General features: G+C 37.1%; 1 protein-coding gene across 2 annotated transcripts in view; it reads left to right on the top strand.

Moving 5' to 3' along the window:
* The first annotated feature begins 13,430 nt into the window (after nucleotides 1-13,430).
* The window catches only part of GEMIN8 (gem nuclear organelle associated protein 8), a 36,433-nt gene continuing 23,161 nt past the window's right edge, over nucleotides 13,431-26,702 (top strand). For both annotated transcript variants that reach the window (XM_014056691.2, XM_014056690.2), the window contains exons 1-2: nucleotides 13,431-13,504; nucleotides 17,260-17,297. In XM_014056691.2, coding sequence (XP_013912166.2) covers nucleotides 17,295-17,297 — 3 coding nt within the window. In that variant the 5' untranslated portion in view covers nucleotides 13,431-13,504; nucleotides 17,260-17,294. The remainder of the gene's footprint in view (nucleotides 13,505-17,259; nucleotides 17,298-26,702) is intronic.

Here is a 26,702-nt window from a genome sequence, read left to right as displayed (position 1 = left end):
TCTGGGAGTTGAAGTCCACAAGTCTTAAAGCTGTCAAGTTTGAACACCCCTGGGATTATTTTTTCTAAAGGGTTAGGAGTGCAAGGGTCTTGTAACTTGACAGCTTTAAGACTTGCGTACTTCAAATGCCAGAGTTTCTGAACCAAAATTTTGGTTGCTAAGCAAGAGCGTTGTTAAATGAGTTTCACCACATTTTACAAGTTGGCCACGCCCACCCAGTCACATGGCCAAAAAGCCACTCCCACCCGGTCACAGGGTCAGCAAGCCACTCCTACCCGGTCACAGGGCCGTCAAGCCGCTCCCACAAAGCAGGCCACACCTACAGAAGAGGTTCTAAAAAATTTTGAAACCCACCACTGCTGGGGGCCATGTGCAATCTTTGCTTCTATCCAGAATACTTAATTGCTGGAGATTGTCAAGTTTTTGCTATATTGGTTCCTGCTGCCCGAAATAGATTGAATTAAACAACGTTCTGTCAGAGTATATCTTTTGGCCTTCTTATGTTTTCTTAGGATGTGTCCTCATTTACACCTGATCTTACCACAAACATGTCCTAGCAATTTTCTTTCTATATATCTTCTTAATATTTATTTAATTTTGTACAGAATCTATGAATAAGAAAAACATAAGTCACTTTAGGGTTAGTGTGATCCAAGGTCTATCCAATCTGGTAAGATTTTCACTCATCAGCAGTGAGAACAATCCAATGACTTGAAACAAAGGCAATAGAGGCAGGATAGGAATTGGCAATAGGAACAACAACAGCAAATGTCATGCTGGCATAATTTTCTGTTGGCTTGGGAATGGGTGGGAAGCACTTTATCTCAACTCAGGAAAAGAGCTTAGGAACAATGAAAACCAATTCAGAACTGAGTGTTGCATTTGCAGGAGATCGTATGATTGGCTTTTGATTCTTGTCAAAATGTTGTGTCATCTTTGTGTCTATGCTAGTGGTAAGCTTTAGGGGGTTGGAAAGACCAATTACTACTATTTTTTATAATTTCCTTTTTCCTTTTTATTGTTGTAGTTATTCATCTACTCTATCTATCTATCTATCTATCTATCTATCTATCTATCTATCTATCTATCTCCATCCATTCATCCATCCATCTGCATAAAATTGACTCTAATGATGAAGATGATGCTATCTAAATATGTTGCTTTTCTTGCTCTTCTTTTTTACTTGATTTCTCATGCTTTCATGCTTTCTTTAGTCTGACCTGATGCTATTTGACATAAACCAATCACATCCAAGTCTACTCAGAAATACGTTTCATTGGGGTTAGTGTGCCTGATTCCACCAATGCATATTAAATAGCTGACTAAACTTTTATAATCCAGGAACTAAAAGAAATGCAGTGAACTGCTGACTCATCAATTCAATGCTATTATAAAAAAAAGTGACCCCATAACAATGGGTCCTCATTTTACCGACTTTGGAGGGATGGAAGGTTGAGTCAATCTTGAACTAGTGAGGACTGAACTGCTGGCAGTCAGCAGAATTAGCCTACAATACTGCATTCTAACCACTGTGCCACCATGGCTCTTATATAAAATAAATAATAAGAATATGAAAAATAGGACAGCTAAGACACAATGCCTAGCATCGGCCCCAAAGCCCTCCAGAAAAAGACCTGTTTTCAGATTTTTCTAGAAGGCAAACAAAATCTCAAAAGGATCATAGGGCTGGTCCTAACACTGAAATAGATTGGATTTGGGCCTTCTGAGCACCTGAAAATGGGGACTTCCAGCTGCTTTCCCCAGCATGCTTAGAATGCTTAGGCTGATTCTAGCAGAGGAATATGGTAAACAGGTTCTGCTGATAACCAGCATCCAGCCATAAAAATTAAAAGAGGAGAGACATCACTCTTCCCTGTACCATGTTTTTGTAAGCTTTGCTAACTGATGTTTAGAATGAGAAAATAACTCTATTGTAGTTTTGACGTTTCAGCAAAAAAATCATTTAATTTTACCATGTAGTCCACAACCTACCCTCTCACTCATCCACTCAGTTGATAGATACTGTTCACTACAGGTTGACTGCGTACTCTTCTACATGCAGAAACTCTAATTTGCCAGGTATTAATATCAAATGCTTGGCACTGGGAAGAATGGGCTATATCCCAAAAAATGACAAATGCAAAAAATTCTTATTGTGGCATTTTTAATGTATACATTCAGCACTGGAACAATTTCTTCCAGCTCCTCCAAGTTATTCCTGGCTGCTGTTAATTTGGGGTATTGGTTCCTTAATATACCAAGAATTCTCTTGGGCAAATGAAAAGAAACTGGCATTCCTCATTATGCTTCCTAATGTCAATATGAAGTACTTCTGTATTTCTGTCCAAATTAACTTATAATGGGAAAGAATCCTCTGGCTGAAACAACAATATGCACATTGTTATGTGATGGAAATAAATCCACTCAATTATTAAGCAATATGCAAAATAAAAAAATAATCAAAGCTGAAATTAGGCAATTTAATTAAAAGATTTGTTTGTTTATTTATAAAATCTATGAGATTTGGACTCATATCAAACATTTTGTACAGTCAAAAATATTTGATGAAACTATTGATTTAATGAAAAAACAATGGGTAATGAAGAATACCAGACCATAAGAAAATGTATCCAAGAAGAAACATTCAGTTGAATGTGAATCTTGTGAAAAAGGCAATTGAAGAAAACAAAGGGATTAATAGAGCAAAATGCAAGCTTATAAATACAAGAAAGAAGGTTTTTGCATTAAAAAGTAAAGATGTTTCTGTGTATAGAACAGACAGGAAATATTAGAAATAATTTTAAAATTGTCTTCAGAGCTATAGAAAGATCAAGATCACTCAACCTAACAATACCCATGAAAGAGGAAATGCCAGATACCCTAGTGGAGGAAGTTCAAGTGCCATAAAATCAATGAAAAATGGCAAAGCTTCAGGAAATGACTGACGGTTGAAATGCTGAAAGCTAGTAGTCAAAGTTTACACAAGATACTAGCAAAACTATACTCGAAATGACTCAAAGAAGAAAAAATACCCGATGCATGAAAAAATGCTGAAGTGATTCTTATACACAAGAAAGGGGTTCAAGATGATTTAAAGAAATATTGCCCAATAAGTCTTATTTCATTCATCTACAAAGTTGTCACCAAGATAATAACAAAAAGAATATTGAGAAAATTAAATGATGCACAGACAAAGGAGAAGGCAGGGTTCAGAAGTGGCTACAGCAGAATACATCACATCCAGGTTGTTCAAATTTGTTGAAAAGTACAACAAATATGCCATGCCCTGTCCATGGATTTCAATTATTACAAAAATAATTTGTAATAATTTACAAATTTGACTCAGTGTTCCAATAAGCAATATTTAATCCATTGCTCAACCAAGTCATAGGTACTGATTGTATAAACCTTTTACAACCAATATATGCAAAAAAAAAAAAAAAAAAAAAACCTGAAGAAGCAGGCCATGGCATAGGGTTGAGATTATACTTCTCAGTGGCAGTGGCAATGGCAATGCCAGTGGCACAGGGGCTGAGGAAGATGCGTGAGGGTTGCAGATTCCAGCTAAAGCTGCTAAGATTGTGACCCTCTATTTTAATCCCATTGACACCACCAACAAAGGGTACTGCTGTGCAGTGTGTCCAAAAGAGCAAGAGGGGGTAGAAATAAGCTAGTGGGAGGAGAGGAATTGAGACACAATTGCAATTGTAAGTGAAAGTGGGCTGCCAAGTGCCCAAATTTTAATGGGATGAGCATGGGAGTGCTGCAAGCAATTTAACTTTGTGAACTGAGTGTAAATGCCATTTGTTCAGTGCTGCGGTAACTTCGAATGGTCACTAAATGATCATTAAGGAAGGACTGTTTTTTTAAAAAACAATAAGCTTATCTTCTCTGCAATATGAGATTCCAAAGACTTCAGTTCATTATTATATATTTTCAAATTTTAATCATTTGATTACTTTTGTGTTTTTGTCTTTTGCTAATATTCAGTAGTACAGTAATTTGAATTCTATTAGATTTTGTTTAATATTGTATTATTTTGCAATATTTTGGCTTATTTAAATTGTCTTAAAATTATGCTCATTAATTGTAATACATTGATAGACTACAGTACAGTGGTGAAATCTAAAAAAAATTACCGCTGGTTATGTGGGCGTGGCTTGGTTGGGGTCATGTGACTTGGTGCACATGGCACTTTTTTCACTTTTTAAAGCATTTTTTTTTCCTGCTGGTTCGCCCAAACCAGCAGGAAAAAATGCTTGAAAAAGTGGGGGGAAAGCTTCCAACGCTCGCACAGATCAGCTGTGAGTCATGTGATCATTGGAAGGATTTCCCCCCACTTCTTCAAGCATTTATTTCCTGCCTATTCGCCCGAACTGGCAAGAAAAAATGCTTTAAAGGTGGAAAAAAGCTTCCGACGATTGCGCGGCTCTCAGCTGAGCCACGCAATCCTTGGAAGCTTTTTTTTACTACCAGTCCCTACTGGTTCACCTGAACTGGGCAGATTTCACCCCTGCTACAGTAGCTCAGATCATAACCAAACCAGTTACAGTATAACTTGGGTTATGTAGATAATATCTCAGCTAGCATTGGATCCAGAATATGGTTCTTGAAAATTTACATGGAAGGGACCTTGGAGGTCTTCTGGTCCAGCCCCCTGCTCAAGCAGGAGAACCTATACCAGAGGTCTTCAAACTTGGCAACTTTAAGACTTGTGGACTTTGGGACTTCCTGGGCGGAGCTTACTGATGGTGGCAGCTTAAAATAGCTGCCTCCGAATTCCTGGTCACGTATCTGTTTAGATATTCATCTACCTGACATCTAACAGGTTTCTTATCCTTCAGGCAAGAAGGGAAGAAGATATAGTTTTGCTGGCAAATGCCCTTCGATTTTTGCAGCTTTTGTGTCTGCAGAGAGAGGGGGGCCAGCCCAAGGCAGAACGGCGTCCGTGCTGGGAACTTCAAACTGCCTTGCGCAGTACAAAGTAAGATCTCGCCCACTCAGTTCACAGCTTTGATTTATTTGATTTTAATGTGAGCTGAATCCGTTTACGAGGACATTAATTGTTTACCAAGATCCTAGCTTCTTTTTTTTTTTTTTTTACAAGATCTTCTTCCGAAAATCTATTTACTTAGAGGCTTTTAAAATGGCGCCGAGCTGGCTGGATTCTCCTGTAACAATGATTATTTTCTTAATCTCCTTGTTAAACGCTACAGAACTTTAAAACTTCAAAGGAGACAGGAGTGATTTATCACCCTACCTCACAATCGGCCAGCAGAAACTTTTTAATTAGTTTCATTTTTACAAGACTTCCTTTCTCTCATTAATTTTGCTTATTTGGAATTTAAATGGTGATGAATCTGCTGAACTGTCTTGTTACAATGCTTATTTTCTGAAATCCTTGGTAAAGCCTTGCCAAGCCTCAAATTTCAAAACAAAGGGAGAAATTCAGCATCTCTTCCTATAGCTGCACAGTCGGCCAGTAGAGTTTTATTAACGGCTTGAAGATAAAATTTGGAATGGCCTCAAAACCAAATCCTATTTTGAAACCGTCGCCCTCTATTTCCAGGGGCACATCCCCAGTGCCTGGCACAAGGTCGCAGCCTCTGCTCCCTACACCCCCTGCTGGAGACTTGTTAACGAAAGAATTCTTCCTGAGTGAATTAAGTGTGGCTCTCAAAGCTCAGACAATTAAAATGGAAGATAAACTTAGAGATCTTAAAGAGGAGATAAAACAGGAGATAAAACAGGAGGGAAAAGAAGAAATAAAAGAAATAAAAGGGGAAATAAAAGAACTTAAACAGGAGTTATATGATAAAATTGATGCCAGGGTTGTTAAAATTAAAGATGAAATGCTGGGACTTGTAACTGAATTGACAGAACATGTTTCTGGAATTGAAGATAGTCTAGAGGATCTTAATGAGGCTAATACCAACTTGACATCGAAAACAGAGGTGGTGCAACAAAAAGTTGAAAATGCTGAAAAAGAAATTATTACGATACAGTATAGACAAATGGAACTGGCATTAAGAGTAAGGGGGCTGCGTGAGGAGAAACAGGAGAACCTGAAACAGATTCTATCAGAAGCCTTTGACCGTCTGGTGGGAAGACCAGGGACTAAGCTCGACTGGCAGATCGACAAAGTTTATCGCATTAACTCCTGGGTGGCAAAGCAGAAACAGCTTCCTCGAGACATCGTTATACGTCACTACAAGAGAGCTCAGAAACATGATACTACAAGAGTCTTATAACACTAAGCTCCAAATTGGCAGTCAAGACCTGATTGTTTTGAAAGAGATACCACCTCAAATGTTAAGAGCCAGGAGAGACTACGCTTTTTTAGTCGAAGAACTCAGAAACCGTCAGATACAGTATAGATGGGACGCACCATTTGGTATAATACTTAGATTTGATAGGCAAAGATATCGCCTCAACTCCGTATGGAAAGCCCGAGATTTTTACCATAATATTTTGAAGGCTGGACATCCTGCATCATCTGGACCTGGAGAAAGACCACAAGAAGGACAGGACAGACAGCAAACTACACAACTATCAGATAAGATGGAGCATCTCTCTCTCCTAGGTGTTATGGAACAAAGACCTAGCCGTATGATTACTAGACAAATGGAGAAACAAGCTAAAAGGCAACAACCTCAACAATCACCGGCCATCGATCAAGGAGCTACAGTAACAAGTCTGGAAGCAGTGGGAGAAGCTATGCCTAAGGTTAAACAGGCCATGCAGGAAGCTCTAAAAAAGCTTCAGCCAAACAAAGATGACAACTAAGATCTTAACATGGAATGTCAATGGATTGAATTCTCCACAGAAGAGAAAGAAAATACTTCACTATCTTAAACAGTTTAAGAATGACATAATTTGTTTGCAAGAAACTCATATCAAATCAACTGATCAAAAATATTTGATTAACTCAAAACTTGGTCAACATTTTGTAGCTTCTGCTATGGAAAAGAAAAATGGTATAGTTGTATACTTAAGAAAAGACATGAAAGCTGAATTAATTGAAGCAGATCCCTTCGGAAGATATATCGCATTAGATCTAATCCTAGAAGGGAAAAAGACATTACTTTTGGGAATTTATGCTCCTAATCAACAGCAAGACGGATCCTATAGAAATCTTTATGCCAAATTAGTACAGTGGGACTATAGGTCCTGTATACTATTGGGTGATTGGAATGGTGTGATAGACACTAAAAGAGATAAGAAGACTTCTCGCCCAAATACTAAGATGCGAGCAAAGCTACCCAAACCTTTTTTTGACATGATGGACGACTTTGAATTGAGAGATATTTGGCGAAAAAGAAACGCAGAGGAGTATGATTTCACTTTCTTCTCTGATAGACATCAATCCCTTTCAAGGATTGATTTTATACTAATCACTAATGATTTGCTTTCTAGGGTCAAGAAGACAAATATTGCGGCTAGGGTCCTTTCGGATCATAACCCAGTTTGGATGGAGTTGGGAAGGGTAGTGCAGGCAAGAAGGTCTTGGAGATTGAATGAAAACTTATTTAGATATGAAAAGTATATTAATGATTGTAAAAAATTGTTATCTGAATATTTTGTTTTGAATATGAATAAGGGTACATCTATGGAATTCGTATGGGATGCAAGCAAAGCGTATATGAGAGGAGTGCTGATGAATATAAATAAAACACATAGATATAAACAAGGGCTAAAACGAACAGAATTGGAAGAGGAAATTAAGAGAAAAGAGTTGGACTTAAAAATGAATCCAGGCGATACAAAGGTTAAGGAAGCTATCACCATATTAAAATCTCAATTTGACATGTTGATCTCTGACCAGGTAGCCACTAATTTATTATATTCAAAACACAATACTTTTTGTAACGCAAACAAACCTGGCAGATGGTTAGCTTATCAGACTAGGGAAAAAAGGAAAACTCGAAATATATCTAAACTGATTTACAGAGGGAAGGAGGTGTTTCAACAGGAAGATATTCAAAAGGCATTTCGGGAATTTTTTACAGAATTGTATAAAGGGGATAAAATTAATGGTTTAGATATAGACAAATATTTAGATAAAGAGAAAATACCCTCAGTCAGAGAAGAGCACAGGCAAAAATTGAATCAACCAATAATCTCGGGGGGAAATTTGCAGGTAATTAAGCAATTAAAGTTAGGGAAAGCACCAGGTACAGACGGTTTGACAGCGGTTTACTATAAAAATTTACAGTTAGAAATGGTAGAGCCTCTTAGAGAATTATTTAATAAGATTCAAACGGAAGGTAAAGTGCCTCCATCTTGGAAAACAGCGTTTATATCTTTGATACCCAAAGAAGATCAAGATACTACCCAACCAAAAAATTATAGACCTATCTCATTACTTAATGTAGATTATAACATTTTTACTAAAATACTAGCAAATAGGTTAATGCTGGTTATTCAACAATTGATACACACCGACCAAACAGGTTTTATACAGGGGAGACAGATGAAAAGTAATGTCAGATTAATTATTAATGCATTAGAATATTTGGGAAAGAACAACCAAATCCCTGCTGCGTTTATATTTTTGGATGCTGAGAAGGCTTTTGATCGCGTTAACTGGCAATTTCTGTTGAAGATATTGCAAAAAATGCAGATAGGAGATAATTTTTTACAGTCAATTAAAGCAATATACCAACAGCAAACAGCACAAATCATAGTCAATGGAAGTTTAACAGACTCTTTTCAAATTGGAAAAGGTACAAGACAGGGCTGTCCTTTGTCCCCATTATTATTTATTATAACTTTGGAAGTATTGTTGAATAAAATACGGGGCTTGGATGGTCTAAAAGGGATCAAGATTAGGCAGCAAGAATACAGAGTGCGCGCTTTTGCAGATGATTTGGTCATAATATTGGAACAACCGCAGGAATCCAGTATGGTTCTAATGAATACGATTAATCAATATGGTCAAGTGTCTGGTTTTAAAATAAATTTAGGAAAAACAAAAATATTAGCTATAAATATGAATACTAAACAAAAGGAAGAACTAGGAGTGATGCTAGGATGTGAGGTAGTTTAAAAAGTCAAATATCTTGGAGTTAACAACTTAACTTCAAATGGGAAACTATATAAGCATAATTATGAACCACTTTGGCATAGTATACAGACAGAGATGAAAAAATGGGAGAAATTGCACTTATCTTTGTTGGGTAGGATAGCGGCAGTGAAAATGAACATCTTACCAAAATTTTTATTTCTCCTCCAAATGTTACCTATACTTAAATAATATGTGAATCTTTTAGAATGGCAGAAGGGTATCAACAAATTTGTATGGGTAGATGAAAATAATGCAAGATGTACGCGAGAGAGGAGGCTTGAAACTACCTAACTTAAAACTATATTATGATGCAGTGGCGCTATCTGTAATTAGTGATTGGACTCATTTAACTAATGATAGAATATTGAATATTGAGGGACACGATCTGGTATATGGTTGGCATGCTTACCTGTTATTCAACAAAAAATTGGACAAGAATTTTAAAAGTCATATTTTAATAAATGCTTAAACTGCGGGTCTGGAAAAAATACCAATATAAATTAAATGACAAGATACCCATGTGGGCAATTCCTAGACACGCAATTGAAAATATGAATATAGCACAAAAACAGGATAGAATTACCTACAGACAGCTTCTTATCTTGGAAAGGGGGGTACTACAATTAAAATCCTTAGAGGTATTAAAAGAGGAGAAGGTAGTTCAAACATGGTTCCAGTATGGGCAATTACAGGCTAGGTGGAAAATAGATCAAAAAAATGGTTTTATTCAAGTTGAGGATAATCTGTTTAAACAAATAAGAGATCAAAGCTTAATGCATATAAAGAGGATATATAATGTATTAATACAGATGGATTAGGAAACAGAATTAGTTAAAGATTGTATGATAAAGTGGGCTCAAAACATTGAAGAACCAATAATGCTGGATACATGGGAAAGAATCTGGGTAAGAAATGTGAAATTTACACAAGCTCAAAACCTGAGAGAAAATTTTTATAAGATGTTCTATAGATGGCATTGAGATCCTAAAAAGCTGGCTTCTATGTATCCGAATTTACAGCCTAAATGTTGGAGATGTGGCTCTCTCGATGCTACATATTTTCATATATGGTGGACCTGCCAAAAGGTTAAGGCATTTTGGATAAAAATATGGTGGATTATGCAAAATATCTTTAAAAGAAGGATAAAGTTTACTCCTCAGTTATTTTTACTAGGTATAAGTATTGACTTTACAGTGGTAGAAACTAACTTGATTCTGCACCTAATAACAGCAAGACTGTTGGTGTCGCAATACTGGAAGAAGGAAGACTTGCCTACAATTCAAGAATGGACATTGAAAGTTACAAACTTAGCCAAGATGGCTAAAATATCGGCATATCTAAAAGATCACTCAAATGAGAGATATAAACGAGACTGGAAAAAATGGATTGACTATATACAAAATAAATACGGGACCAAGAAATTCCAGTTAGCCTATGCTTAAGATCAGAAATGATTTAAATTGTTTAAAGTTAGCTCAGCAAGAAGAAGCTAAGATCAATGTAGAGATGTCATTAATTTCTTTATTTCTTTTTTCTCAATAGATTTTAGACTGTGTTTGTTAAAAATCCATACCGTGTACGAGTTCTGGGAAGTCAGGGGGGAGGAGGAAGGGGTTGGGGGAGGGGGGAGGGAGGGAGGGGTATACATTAGGCTAGACAAGAATTTGGTGGTAAACTAGAACTATTTTGACACACAAAAAAATTGTACTCCAATGTCTCACTGATTGAGGAATGATGAAATGTTTGTTTTAAAAGAAAATAAAACTTTTGAAACAGAAGAAGACTTGTGGACTTTAACTCCCAGAATTCTCCAGACAGCTATGGACTTCAACTCACAGCTATACTGGCTGGAGAATTGTGGGAATTGAAGTCCACAAGTCTTAAAAGTTGCCATGTTTGGGGACTCCTGACCTATACTATAGTAGTATATACATATAGTATACTATACCTATATCAAAGAAAGCTCCCATGAAATACACCCGTATTTCCAAGGCTAGAAACGGAAGATTGCAATGCGAGCTCCCTCCTGCTGGTAATCCAAACCTCCCTAACCAAAATCCACACCACCAAAAGGGAGCAACTGCACTTCCACTCATCACACTCTCCCCCAGTTACTTTTACCAAGCAGCATCTCCATGCAAAGGAAACGGATGGCACATAATATGTGACTGTTTTTTAAACCAGTGGCAAAGAGCTCTCTCGCAAACTCAACTAGAATTCGATTGGTGGGATTTTTTTTCCCCCTAACAACACCGTGCATGATCTCCCCGCCCACCGACCATTAAAAAAAAACCTTTTCACAAGCCAAGCCGGTCGGTTAAGACATCAGCGGTGTTGGGGGGGGGGCGATTGAAGCGGCGCGCGCCCCTCTCCTGGGAGGAAGGCAATGATTGGAGGGGAGGGTGGTGACGTTGCTTAAAGGGAAACCCACAGCTATTTCTAGGTTTGTTTGGGTAATTTCGTCCTTCTGCCCGCACCAATGGGCTTTAACCAGTCCATCATCTGCTCAGCAAGTTTCTCCTTTCCATCTGAGAATTAGCTAAGGGGCAGCTACCAACCTAGGGGTAACACCCTCTGCAGCCAACACAATACAAAATCTTTTTTCCTCGCCCTCTTAGCGCCCCCCTGCTGCCTCCCCTTGCCTCCTAGTGCCCACCATCCCCCAGGGGGCGGTACCGCCTACTTTGGGAACCACTGCTTTAGAGTAATGACAGCCATTAAAGCCAACAAGATTATTTATTGAAATAACATTTTCTATAATAAAGGCATTGCCCTTTCACACACATACACACACAGGAGAATCATTTTCAAAAAAAGGATCTCATATGCTTTCTGTGAAATGTGTATCCTCAATTTCTCAGATCCCATGACAGAATTAACCTGAAGGTGTTTGTCAACCTTAGGATGAAAATAAAAAGAAAAAAACATCTAAAGTCTTTCCAAACAGCACAATCTTCAGCCACTCTACACAAGTCAGTTAATTCATTTTTTCCAGCACTTTGTACTTGGAATATTCTCAAGGATTAATTAATGGGAAACTCATTAATATCAATATTTACTTTTTTGATACACCTACATTTACTTTTCAGAAATGCCTACAATAAAATATGTATCAAATTAGTTTTCCCTTAATACGTGGGTATATTTATTGCCAATCATGTTTCCAGATATATCTGTGACAAAGAGTCTAGCTCCACTCATGGACACACTGGGGCAGTTTGTAGCAATTTCACATCAGTGGTGGGTTACGACCAGTACGCCCCAGTACGAGCGTAACAGTGCCTGCCCGGAGCACTAGGTACTGTTCTGGTATGGTGCTCCGGAGGGCCTGCCCGCCTGCCCATGCTCCTTACTGGTATTTGAGGTTTTCTGGGCTTCCGCACATGTGCACAGAGCATACGGCACCTGCATGACACTCCGCTGAGCAACTGGAGCGTCATGGAGACATCGCAGAGCATCGTGGGCGGTAAGTATGCATATGCGTGCTGTGCATGTGTGTGCACTGCGCATGTTCATGTGGTGGATGCCTGGCCCCGTTCCACCGTACTGGTTGCAACAGGATCTGGAACCCACCACTGCTTCACATGGTTGACTCATGTTCAGTTTAAAACAAGCAATCCAGAATTATTTTTATATTCAAAAGAAAAATATAAAAAGACGGTAATTTAATGACGTGGTGGCATGATAGAGTACTTTTTATGTCCCATGGTAAAATATTGTAGGACTTTTAAGACTTTTTACTAAAGCAAAAAAGACAAGAAGCTGGTCTATTTACACTGGTTGTGTTCCTTCAACATAAATGCACAGAATTTAGAGTTGGCCCTGAAAGCAGCATTTGTTAAAGAGAAATTTTCACTACCTCTCCATGCAATTTGTCCTCTTTTGTCTCTAATCCAATAAAATAATATTCCATGAAGCGCTAAGCAGCCACAACCTTCATTGTGGGGTCTTGGTGGTCTCTGAGCTTGCTTTTCTTGAAAAGGTTTCAGTACCCAAACTAGGAAACATTACTAGAAAGATGTGAGGTTTGTTGCCAGTTTAATTCAACCCCGAGCTACAAATATTCTCCTTTACTGGTACATTCTTTATTTTGCTGCTTCCAGGGAGCGTCCGCTTCAGATTCTTCCCCAGAATTTTCACAGCTTTTGCACCTGCCTTTATTCAGTGAAAATGTTGCTAGGTTGGATAGCTATCTCGGGATTCCGTCCAGGAGAATGAGTTCCCTATAAGAAAGAACATACAATACGTCGGGGGGGAAGCCATTATTTTGATGGCGTTGATAATCTAGAACCAAGAGATGGCGCCACTGCCCCATATATTCACGCATCGTAACTGTGTTTACTTCCTAATGGCAGTAAGATCCTCCTCTTCCTCTTCCGAGCCTATAGGTCGAAGAAGAGAGGCGGCGTGGTTCTAATCGGGCGGCGAGTACACCAAGTATGTGCCCTTGTTGTTTCTGCCCTATTTTTTCCTTTTCTAATGGCGAAAAGAGAGAGAGCAGGGAGGCAAAGCAAACGGAACAACCTTCCGTTGCAGGAATGTCCAGCGTAACTTCTCTCAATTCAGTGTCCACCAGTTGTCTTGTAACGCAATTCCCATCATGTGCGGTCACCCTGGCACGTTGTACCCAGTGCATCTGGAAGGCACCGGATTACGGGCGAGATGGCCGCAGCGGTGCTTGGGAGGAAACAAAGGATCCAAGAGAAAGCGGAGGGAAAATTAATCTGAACCCCCTCGAATCCCTTTCGCCGGAAAAGTTTAAGAAGATTTCATCAGAAAAGCGGCGACTGTTTCTAAGAGAAAACTCGAGTTTACACTCATTCCTTGTGAATCCCGTAGCTTGGAGGTTTTCGTTCTCTTGCTAAAGAAAACAAAAACCCTTGACCCAGACTAATTTGTTGACCACCGGCATTTGGAGATACTCGAAGCCACTAGCAGGTTAAACTCACCGAATGGACTTCCAGAAAAAATTGCAAGCAGCATTACGGTTTTTTTTAAAAACTAATTTGGCACCCCGAATTCTTTGGGAATTGCAATCCATCTGCATCTGAAAGAGGAAGACCTTTAAATTGCCTAAATTACAATCCTGTTTGCTTCTACTAAGAAGGGTATCCAGTTATATGTTATGAAACATCCATGTATAAATTCATGCAATACGTTGCATGGTTGCAAATTTAAAATTGCTGTATTTGGAATGGTGGCTATCTTCCTACAGCTTGCTTTTAGGCACATCTTCTGCATAAAATGTACAATATGCAGTATTATTGACACCAACAAGTTCATTTAACACAAACTATCCCATGTCCACATTAACCCTTAAGACTCTCAAGAGGCCTCTAGACTTTTCTAGAGTTGTAAAATGTTGTAGGATTGTAGTTTTTAATGCGAATTAATTATTAACTATAAGCAGGAAAATACCATTACTCCAGAACAGAGAGACTTTTTATTTGCTTCATTATTACCCCAAATTGGAAATGGAAAGTTTCCTATATAATTAAAAATATTGTTGACTTTGATCAACATGAAATCAAAAGTCTTCATGCATTAGCACAATAAGGACATTGCTGATTAAAATTAAAGTGAAAGCCTTACTGCTTTGTGATAATAATAGTTGGATAACATGTAATCAAGTAAATTAAAATCCTACTTTACAGAGCAGGCATATATTACATATCCATCACTGTAAGCTCATTTGTATCCTTGGTACCCATCCTTCCCTCTGGCAATTAAAAATCAGGAGAGAGCAGAGCAGATGCATCTTTCTCAACAGCTACAGAATGGATGAACTTCCTGCCTGCTGCAAACTCCTACAACATTTTAAAAATGAGGGGACCATATGGAAGATGGAGGAAAAGACTTCATGGATGCCCTATCTTCTATCTTATGTGAGCCCTACTCTTTTCAAACAAGTGCATGAGCAGAGTTTGCATGTTTCCCAGGTTTTTTAAAAATTTCTGTTTCTCCCCTCAGAGCAAATTTTATGTGCACTACCTTAGCTAAGAAACACTAGTATGGAAAGTTTATAGGCAAGTAATTCGAAGTACAGTAATTGTTAACAAGGCTAATGTTTTAGTCTTCTGTGAAATGGCCATTCTTTTTGGTGATTTATATAAAATATTACCTGCTAACATCACTATAGAAAAAAAAAGTCTTCTATCTGTTTTGGATAATGGAACTGGTACTGTTGAACTACAGCATAAGTATACTGTCAACGGTCCGACTATCAAACTCAAGAAAAATAGGCACTCTCGGGAACTTTGCAATCCCAAAGGCACAACTTTATTGCATACACAATTTTGGTACTGACGAATCAAAACCAACTATAGTTTTTCCTGTGCAATGCTTGTATAGTTAAACAATAGCTTCTACTCCCCATAGCACGTTGGTCACATTGTCCAATTATGAATCGTCCTTTTGTTTTGAGAACAGTTCATTTCTTTGTTGGACACCTCCATCTGTGACTTTGGTGGGTCTGGGCTCTCACAGTCTGTTTCTGGAGCATCTGCATTCTTTTTCGCCCTTCCCTGCCCCCAGTTCTGTGGCAAATTGAATAGCTTTAAGACCCAAACATTTCAAAAGTGGTTCAACCTTAACATATATTAGAATCTCCATGGATATTTTATTATGTCAGGCTTTATTTTTGTTCTTGCTCTCCAAAATTATGGAAGAAGCAGTACATTATAGGGTTTTTTTCTGTGTAGGATAGTGAAATTTCAGATATTTCTGCATATAACTTGTATATAGGTAGCATGCAAATAACAAGCAATTGCTCTCAAATGTACCCTCATATTAGCTGCCTTTCTGTGCTGTCTTATGGTCACTTGTTCATTTGGAAATTACTTGAAATGGAGATCATCCTGATAGCAGGTTTACGACAACTCACCACAGCCAACTCGCCTCACCAACTCGCCATGGGACAACTGGCCCTGGGACAAGAATTACACTAACATCGAAGAACTAGTATAGATTCAAGAAAGGATGCCAAAGGAGGGACAAAACGAAATGTAAATCATAAAAATTAACATATTTTAAATTATCTTAAATAATTAAATTGAATTGTCCTGCAGCACATTGTCCCATGGCAAGTTGGCAATGGCAAGTGGTCCCAATTAATGAAAGGGGAGGGGTGGCTGATAAACCCCTCTCCTTTCATTCAGAGCTATAATGCTTGGAGGCGAAAAACCTCTACTGGATAGAGATTTGAGGTTCCTGATTTTACCCAGAACAGTCTTAATTGTTCGCTGTTTCATTATTTGTTTATTTTTACAGTGCAAGTGAAGTGCAATATTGATGGAACTGAATACTCCCCTCTTTCAGTGGAAAACTTATCTGTTCTTAAGATCTGTCTTTGGCTTCTATTGTGTGTGTGGCGGGGGGGGGGGAGGTTGCATCTGCTCAGTATTGGCAATGTTCAAAGTTGCTTGTGACATAAGGATGTTTTCAACTTTGAGATGTTCAAAATGACTGCCACCACAAAATGAGTGTTGTGTTCGCTGTTTATGGGACAGATTAATTTTACAGAAAGGGTGGATTGTTCTTTTAGCTGCACCATTTACTCGAGAAGGAAAGGGTCAGAGTATTCTAAAGGGCAACGATTGAAGTCACAAAAAGCAATCCTGTTTTTAAAATGTACTCTGAGGAAAAGCATGTTTACATCATATTTTACAAACTCCCAGATAAGTTTTTTGGGCAGTAAACACCCAAAGTTTAAAATATTTTTTTCCTGGAGAACATGGGAAATTGAATATCAACATTGCAATTCTATGCTTGTCTCATCAGAAGTATATTTCGCTAAGTTGGGTTGGATTTATCTTGAAGTAAATTTGTTGAACAATTAATAGTAAGACTGAAAAGAATAAAATGGAAAGTGAGAATGGCATTTTGCCAAACATTGTTTTGCTCCAGCATTGCAAAATATCTGGAAAATATTTTGGTATTTTGGAAGGCTTTGTCTAAGTATTTTATATCACTCATAAAAAATTTTGCCTCTTGAAAATTAACATATTGCTTCACATGATAAAATTAGAAGGAACAAAATTCTCATTTAGTGAAGAGAGATAAAAAAAATACTTGATACCTTAACCCTAAATTAACTTGGGCTTTAAAAAATAAAATTGATTCTGTGGAAATTTAAATGGCTGCTCTTTAACCACTTAACCATTTGGATTTTTTTTTTTTTTTTTGTCTTTTAGTTCGCAGTTACCACTGATACGTGTACCAATAGACAATGGTAAGATTTGTTTCCTTATAATTGCTAATGTATTTGATTTGTTTCATGTTAGTTAGATACAGATATTTATTCCAGTTGAATTGCATCTGAAACCATTTAACATCCATTTGGATGTATGGGTGTTCTCATGTATGGGCATCATTGTCAATGACTTTCATACAGTAATAAAAAAGAGGAAAGAATGCAGAATAGTTTAGTAAAAGTTGCTCCATTATTCAACACTTGCACTTGGTGTCACCAGAAATCATTTTGGCTTGCAGTGTAAGTACTGAAATTAGTAGACAATATGATGGCAACTTCAATCAGCAAATTTTGAAAGTGAATGCAGAATCAAAGGTTTGGAAAACAGAATAGTCCATCCTGTAATGTTTATGAGTTTTTTTATGAGTTTTATTAATATTTGTAGGCCGCCCTTTTCCCTGAGGGGACTCAGGGCGGCTCACATAAAACCGGGGAGGGGGAATACAGACATTAAGATAGAAACATATAATAAAATAGTGGGCAACATACATTCATCATTCGGGAGGGGTAACTATCATTGTCCCCAGGCCTGACGGGCGAGCCAGTTCTTCAAGGCTATGCGGAAGGCTTGGACGGTGGAGAGGGTACGAATCTCCACGGGGAGCTCGTTCCAAAGGGTCGGGGCTACTGCTGAGAAGGCCCTCCTCCTTGTAGTTGCCAGCCGACACTGGCTGGCCGATGGGATGTGGAGGAGGCCTAATCTATGGGATCTTATTGGTCGCAGGGAGGTAATTGGCAGAAGGCGGTCTCTCAAGTAATGTCTTTTCTATACCTTTGTACTGAGGTATGATTTATCTTCCAGTCATATTTTGAATATAGAAATTGTGGGTATTTTATTTTTTTGTGGAAAGTTGAGCTCTAAAATTAAATCAGAGTAATAGACTATTAGATAAGTAGTTTTAAAATGATAAAAGAATTTGGTAAGAACATAAATCTAAGTGGAGTTGGTAATCATCATGGAAGGCAGTTATAATTTTAAAAAAAGGTTTGTATTTTAGCTTTTAAGAGGTAGGAGTATGTGGATATGTTTAGATGTGTATATATAATCCGTGCACTCTTCATGGAAAATTATGGGTCAATATTTCCCCCCATGCTCCAGTTTTGTGGGTAGATAGTTGCTTTCCCAATCTAGTCTTATAGCCAGATTCTGTACCTAAGGGAGATAAGAACCTAGACTTTTACACTTCTGTCCATCACTTTAATCTAATTTAATACAATATATCTGCTTATCATTGTTCCAATAGTGCCATACCTAGCAACTAGGCTTTTGCTCTTCATATTTAATGTCCACATAGAATATGTGATTGGGAAAATTCATATGCATTCTATAACCACATCACTGGAACAGAAGTTAAACAAATGGTATTTTGATTGTTATTTATAATAACAAAAGTGGCATTATTTTTGCATCTATATGCACAAAAACATTGTAGGCTTATATATTCACCTCTTTCCAACTTGGTACTTTCAGTATTTCCTAACCTGAAATTGTCCATTTGTTCCCCTTTTAGTAATAAAATTTCTAGTCTGACATCTCTTAGGATACTAAACTCAAGAAGTTGTTCTCATCAGAATCTTACAAGTAACCAGCATTATAATTGTCTTTCATGTTTCTGGTAGTTTTTATTCCTTGTAGCTTCTAGAGAAATACATAATACAATTTCTTCAAGGTTTAGAAAGGCCAGTATGTTCTTTATAATCATCTTCTCGATGTGTTTGTCTTCAAATCAGTTCTGGACTTCTGGTAGTGCTGTGACTTATCCCTGCAGTTTTCTTGGCAAGTTGTTTTTATGATTTGCCATTGTCTTCTTTCTAAGACTTAGAGAGAATGATTGGCTCAGGGTTACCCTTGTAACCATATTAGGCTTTGTGCCTAATATGAAACTAGAACTGAGTAGTTTTCTGATTTCTAGCCTGATGTCTTAACCACTACTAGCTCCATAATCATGCTAGATTTACAAAAAAGGTTTGAAGTACCATATTTAAATGTTTAAAATATTGAGATTTTTATTAACATTCTATTTAAACTAGAAGTTTTCACAGATCACTTCTATCCCTTTTTGTTCTCCCTCAAAAAAGTTCAGCTTTGCATCAGAATCACAATACTAATCAGTTGAAACTATCTTTTCTGTCCATCTTCACAATTAACAACAGCTTTGCAAATCTGCCAGCTATATCCTTTTTTTCAGTGAAGTTGCCACCCAAATAAGCTTTAGTAACTACGTTAATATTTTGCAATTTAACAAATAATGTGATTTCCTTTACTGGAGTTTTCAGGTTTTTTACTGGTTGAACTAACCCATTCCTTCCATACAAATAAAATAAAAATAGAATAAAAGAGGGTTTTTTCATGGAAATTTGTGACTCTGCACTTTATTAGGGAAAAAAAACATTTTTATTTTATTTAGAATCTACAAAATAAAAGATTCTGATAAAGTGCATACAGCTACAAATTCTCAGGTTCTAAAAATATCCTAGTAGCAACTGTTAGCATATGCAAATCTACAAGTTAGAATAAAATAACCTACATGTGCCATGAACTTGTGGTGATGGAGGTTTGCATCTGAAGGATGCTAAATTAAAGAAGATTAAGTTAGGATATCAGGCGTAGCATTAGACTAATGGATTTCTTTCTTACTAGGGCTGAATTCTGATATTTGCATCCAAAAGATATTATGTTAAATATAAACTTGAATTCTGAGTTTTAGGGGATATTTTTATCTGTTTTGATGGGTGATTGCTTTTAAGTAAGTAGAAACACAAAAAGTAATTGCCAATAACATTAACAAGGAGGAAAAGTTGTATGCAAAATAAGCTAATCTTTGGAGCAATTTGTTCTTGTCCTTGCAAACTGTGTCTTCAAAAGGCTTTTGTGTAGTCCTGGGCGATTAAAATAATGGGAATGTTGCCATTAACTTCAGTGGCATAGAGACTGAATCCATTGTCAAGTTTCCTCCCCCTCTCCCAAAATAAAGCTTTTCAGAGATGTTTGAGAGTGGAGGAGAAACTTGTATTCAAATGTGTCTGACAGTATGTCCTACTGGTCCCTGGGAACCAGAAAGTGAAAGTAGCCATAAACAAAAGGAGATTGACCTCTTAAGATTCATTTGTTAAAACTGAATACCAAGAATAAGTACATTTAGGCTTCCAGGATTAATGTATTCTTAAACGTTTGGGCTAAAATGGCACTTAGAGAAATCAATCTTGTCAACTTCTGTGATTTGGTGAGCAGGACATATATTCATGATACAGAAAGTTAGTTGATTGTGTGGTGTTTAACCTTTTTTCCCATTGAAATAAGAATATGTTTTTCACTCTTAAAAGTGAAATAGGAGATTCCATAGAGCTGAATGAAATGCAGCTCTCTTGACTTAAATTATAGGGGCATTTACATAATGGAGGACGGGGGCACTTTTGAACATACATGCACATATGCATGTGACTGGACTTTCTGGACAAGCACTTGCAATAGCTTTTCTTCAAAGAATAGGTAAAGCAGGCAGACAGATATCTATCCATTTGGAACTCCCAGGTTCTATATATTACATCATCTGGAGAGGCCCTAGTAGGTAGCTGTATTCAGCAGCTTCAACCATTTTAAATACAACCTTTGCCTTTGTTTTGCAATTTCATCGACCTTTTGTGATATAAGACACTGGAGCGTTCTCCAGAGCAATGAAATATTTATTATTGTAAGGACTGTCTTGGTTATTGGATGTGCCAGTTTAGGCTGAAGAACTTATGGTAGTTGGTTCTCTAGATCCTCATACATTTTAAACTTGACAACCAGAAGTTGTCAAGAGTCCATGTGAAAAGAGCCTGCCAAAGACCAGGAAACAGCAGAAACCAAACTGGATGTCAGAATAAGCCATGGAAACTTCCAACAAGAGAAAAGAAGAGAAGTCAAAGCCAAGAAAGACAATTTCTCAAGAATGAACTTAAAGAATTTCAGAGAACAATTGGAAAGACTTAGAACAATATTAAAACATCATTTATAAAAATATCAATACAGTTAGTACTAGACATATGATCAAAATTGAGTCCAACATTTCTGTTGCTAAGTGAGATATTTGTTAAGTGAAGTTTGACTCATTTTACAACCTTTCTTGCCACAGTTGTTGAGTGAATCACTGCAGTTGTTAAATTAATGACATGGTTGTTAAGTGAATCTGGCTTCCCCATTGACTGACTGTCAGAAGGTTGCAAAAGGAGATCAGCTGACCCCTGTACACCACAACCATCATAAATATGAGTCAGTTGCCAAGAGTCTGAAGTTTGATTACGTGACATGGGGATGCAGCAACAGTCCTAAGAGTGAAAAATGGTCATACATCACTTTTTTCAATGTAATTGTAATTTTGAACAGTCACTAAACGAACTATTGTAAATTGAGGACTACCTATATAGAAGATGGAAACAGACATGAAAAAACAAGATCTTCCTAAAGACCTCTGAATTCAGAAAAAAAATCAACCTCAAATTGGCATGCTAAAGATGGACAGATAATAGCTGATTTAAAGAAGATTGAAGATGAAAGGTGTAAACTGAAATTCTATACAGTAGAGATATCAACATCTAAGAGCATTTTCAAGAGATTGTATTAAGGAAAGCTTAATCAAAACATGTTTCTTTTGGCAAATAGTCGCACTGTTCAGCTTTGGAATTTGGCACCACACTTGGAATACTGCATTCAGTTTTGGTTGCCATGATGCAAAGAAGATGTTGAGACTCTAGAAACAGTGCCAAGAAGAGCGTCAAAGATGATTAGGGGATTGCAATCTAAAACATAAGAATGGTTGCTGGAATTGGATAGGTCTAGTTTAATGAAAAGAATGACTAGGAGTGAACATGATAGCCATCTTTCAGTATCTAAGGGGCTGCCACAAAGAAGAGGAATCAACTTATTCTCCAAAACATCTGAAGGGAGGACAAGAAGAAATGAATGGAAAGTAATCAAGGAGAGAACCAACCTAGAACTAAGGAGAATTTCCTGACACAAGAATTAATCCGTGGGATGACTTGCCTCCAGAAGTTGTAAGTGCTCCAATATTGCAGGTTTTAAAGAAGAGATTGGGCAATCATTTGTCTGAAATGATATAGGGTTTCCTGCCTGAGCAGGAGGTTAATCTAGAAGACTCCAAGATGCCTTTCAATTCTGTTATTTTAAAATTTCATTTGCAAATTACTAAATGTGAAATACCAATATTTAATACACAAAACATGATAAAACCAACAATATTAGAATTCTGCAGAGAAATTCTTGGAGTTGAATACTTTTAAAATTCCACTCAAATGATAAGATTTCAATGAAATATTATACTAAAAACATGCATTATGATGCTGAAGCACAGCTTATTGCTCAGCTGACAGATCAGTAAATATTTCAAACAGTGATGATTTAATGGAACTTTTTCAGTGTTCCAAGAGGGAAAAGGGTTTGAGAATGTATTTGTGGTTCACAGAAAGTCAACCCAAACAAAACATTTAGATATTTATCACACTATTGATGATATTTAAAAAGAATAGTCTTCATCAAAACTTTTATTTGTACCAGGGATGCTGTTACAGACAGACATACTATCTAATACACTACAAAAAATTATAAAATTGAAAAAGTTGTTTTTCAAGTTACACACTATATGAGGCAACATAAAATGCTTGCAGATAAAAATGTGATTCTTATATAGGGTTATATAATTGTATAAACAATTGTTAATCAAATTAATGCCAATGTGCTAAAGAAATATTCAAAATACTAATATGTGAACTGTGTACTTACAAGCCTGTTGCTATATGCCATAGTGAGATAGCAGTTGTGCAACAAGATACTATCCAAGATCTTCAAGCTAAGAAGAGAAATTTCTTGTTTGAAAAGAAACTCAAGCTTCCAAGGTTGTGGATTTTCATATGTGATAAACATATTGTAGTTCCTAAATAATCTCAGTTTCTAAGATCATATTTATGAGATCCATCAATTCTATACTTCTACTGTATTATTAAGATAGAAGCTTTTGAATGTGTTAGTTCTTCAGAAGAAAATCATTTTTGAGGGAATATTTGATGTTTCATTGTTTTGCCAATGTAACAGGAAAAACACATTTAATAATTTGTATGTTAAACGAATAATAAATAAATTTTATTATTAAAATTTATAAAATTGAATAAATAAATAAAAAATAAGCAAGAAAATAATAAGAGGACACCTATCTGACCTTGATGAATATAAATCACCAGGGCCTGACAGATTACATCACAAAGTTCTGAAGGAGCTGGCAGATGTTATCTCAGAACCACTGTAATACATCTTTCAAAAATCCTGGAGCACTGGGGAAGTACCTGAGGATTGGAAAAGGGCTGATGTGGTTTCCATCTTCAAGACAGGGGAAAAAACAAACCCAGGAAACTACAGACCAATCAGTATAACATCAATATCTGCAAAGATCCTGGAAAAGATAATCAAGAAACAGATCTTGAACAACTAGAAGCAAATAAAGTTATAACTAGTAGAATGGATTTGTTAAAAACAGATCATGTCAAACCAATTATTTCATTCTTTAATAAAGTGACTAAATTAGTAAATCAGTGAAATGCTGTGGACATAGTATATGTAGAATTTGGTACGGCATTCGAAAAAGTAGACCACAATCTACTTCTTCGTAAGCTAGAAAAATGTGGAATAGACAACATCACCACCAGATAGATTTGTAGCTGGCTGACAAACTATTCTCAACGAGTAGTCCTTAATGGTACTACATCCACATGGAGAGAAGTAAGTAGTGGGGTACCACAAGGCTCCGTCTTAGGCCCAGGCTCTTCAATATCTTCATAAATGACTTAGATGAGGGAATAGAAGGTTAACTCATCAAATTTGCAGATGACACTAAACTAGCAGGAATAGCTAACACTCCCGAAGACAAGTTCAGGATCTAAAAAGATCTTGACAAATTTGAACAATGGGTCCTATCCAATAAAATGAATTTTAATGTGGAGAAAAGCAAACTTTTACATTTAGGCATCAAAGGTATAAGTACAGATTAGGCGAGACCTGGCTCAAAAACTGTGAGAGGGACCTTGGAGTCCTAGTGGATGATCACTTGAATAGGAGCCAGCAGTGTGCAGCAGCAGCCAAAAAAACTAATACAATCCTGGGTTGTATAAACAGAGGCATAGAGTCAACATTACATGAAGTGCTAGTACCACTTTATAAAGCCCTAGTAAGACCACACCTGGAATACTGCAACCAATTTTGGTCACTGTACTACAAAATAGATGTTGAGACCTTGAAAAAAGTTCAGAGAACTAAGATGATCAAGGGCCTGGAGGCTAAAACATATGAAGAACTGTTGCAGAATTTGGGTTTGGCTAGTTTAAAGAAAAGAAGAATTACGGGTGACATGATAGCTGTAGTCCAGTATTTGAGGGACTGCCACAAAGAAGAGGGGGTCAAATTCTTCTAAAAAGCACCAGAGGGCAGGACAAAAAAACAATTATTGGAAACTAACCAAAGAGAGAAGCAACCTGGAATTAAGGAGAATGTTCCTAACAGTGAGGACAATTAACCAATGGAATAGCTTGTCTTCAGAAATTGTGGGCGCTCCATCACTGGAGGTTTTTAAGAAGAAACTAGACAGCCACTTATCTGAAATAGTATAGGTTCTCCTGCTTGAGCAGGGGCCTTGACTAGAAGACCTCCAAGGTCCTTTCCAGGTCTATTCTATAGTTTTGTTAAGATCATATTTTCCATATGTGTGTGAGTACTAGATATATTTATGTTAATAATGCAACAAATCAGCTGCTCTACCATAACAACTAAAATAGGTAAAGAATATGCTTTTCCAATTCAAAATCAATCTTTGAAACAAATAGAAGAATTAAAATGCCTGTGGGTAAATTACAATATCAAATAAGCTTGAATGAATAATGCAGAAGTAAGCTTACCTCTCCATTTGCTTTTACACCTAATCTCTTATTGGCCTATGGACCAATGGGTGTACTCCAGACCCAGCCAGATTTTGAACAGATTTTTTTTTAGTGTAAATGGAAAGACCACTGCCTCTGACAAGTCTTACGCTATTCTACCTCAGTTCCCAAGTAGGAGAAGGTCCTGCAAGGGATTAGAGCAGGCTTGTCAAACTGGCAGCCCATGGGCCAAATACAGCCCACGCAGGCCACACTCGCCCTGACTCAGCAAATGTAAAAAACATTCCGATATGTCATGATACGGCCTGTGATGCGATTGAGTTTGACACCCCTGGATTAGAGGAAATTAAAATTGCTAGATGTACAACAGTTGTACAGAGATGATTATGTATACCAGTTTCAGCAGGTGGCAGCACCTGGCTAATTTTGTTCTTAGAAGTTAAACAGGGACAAGCCTTATTAGCACTTGGATGAGGAACTACCAGGGAATATTAGGAAAATATATATTTATATAGGAAAAAGGCAATGGCAAATCACTTTCGTAATGCTGCAAAGAGAACTGTGTGCTTTTATTCACTTGGCATTCAAATTGTGATAACATCATTTCTTTACCAGTTAGAATCTAAAAAGGTGTTTATTAATATTATAGAATTCAAATGATGCAGTATGTCATACTATCTATCAACTATATATAGTCACTTCTAAATAATTGCCCATAATTTACCAATTTTTTGGTGTTCCAGGCAGATTCATCAAGTTAAAATTCTAGTTCCTTTCCCCAAGGATTAAGAGAACAATTGCATTTTTATTTATATTTATATATTTGTTTCCCACCTTTATTATTTTACAAGTAACTCAAGGAGGCATACATATCCAACACACCTTCCCAAAACAACAACCTTGTGAGGTGAGTTAGGCTAAGAGAGAGTGACTAACAAGTCACCCAGCCAGCTTTCATGTCTAAATCAGGACTAAAACTCATTATCTTCCGCTTTATAGTCTGGTGTCTTAACCAAACCTAGTCATCAAACTGGATTTGATTACTTTTCCGTAGAATTAAAGTTTTTTTTGTTATAAGTGGTGCGCATATAATATAGTTTGAAGAGTTGTATAAAATTTCAGAGCTTAAGAATTTATTGCATTTCCCTTACCTGGGGCCAAGTTGGAATTTAGGACCAGTTCTTCTGTAGCATGTACAGATAGTCCTTAACTTACAATTGAGCCCAAATTTTATGTTAAGTGAGACATTGAGACCTTGTTTTAATTGGCAAGGAATTGTGTTGGAAGACTTCTGGCTCTTCCTTTCCCTTCTGGGCAAAATACAGAATCTGGGCTCATAAAACCTTTATCTTTTAAACAGATTAATATAATGATGGCATTAATATAATGTTCCTCTAACGCAGGGATGACAGACTCAATTTCATTGAGGATTGCATCAGGGTTGTGTTTGACCTCGGGAGTGGG

The sequence above is a fragment of the Thamnophis sirtalis genome, unplaced genomic scaffold (assembly GCF_051295495.1).
Source record: "Thamnophis sirtalis isolate CommonGarterSnake01/CBP01778 unplaced genomic scaffold, rThaSir2_p1.2 scaffold_12, whole genome shotgun sequence".
In the NCBI taxonomy this organism is placed as follows: domain Eukaryota; kingdom Metazoa; phylum Chordata; class Lepidosauria; order Squamata; family Natricidae; genus Thamnophis; species Thamnophis sirtalis.
This window is presented reverse-complemented; position numbering and strand designations above follow the sequence as displayed.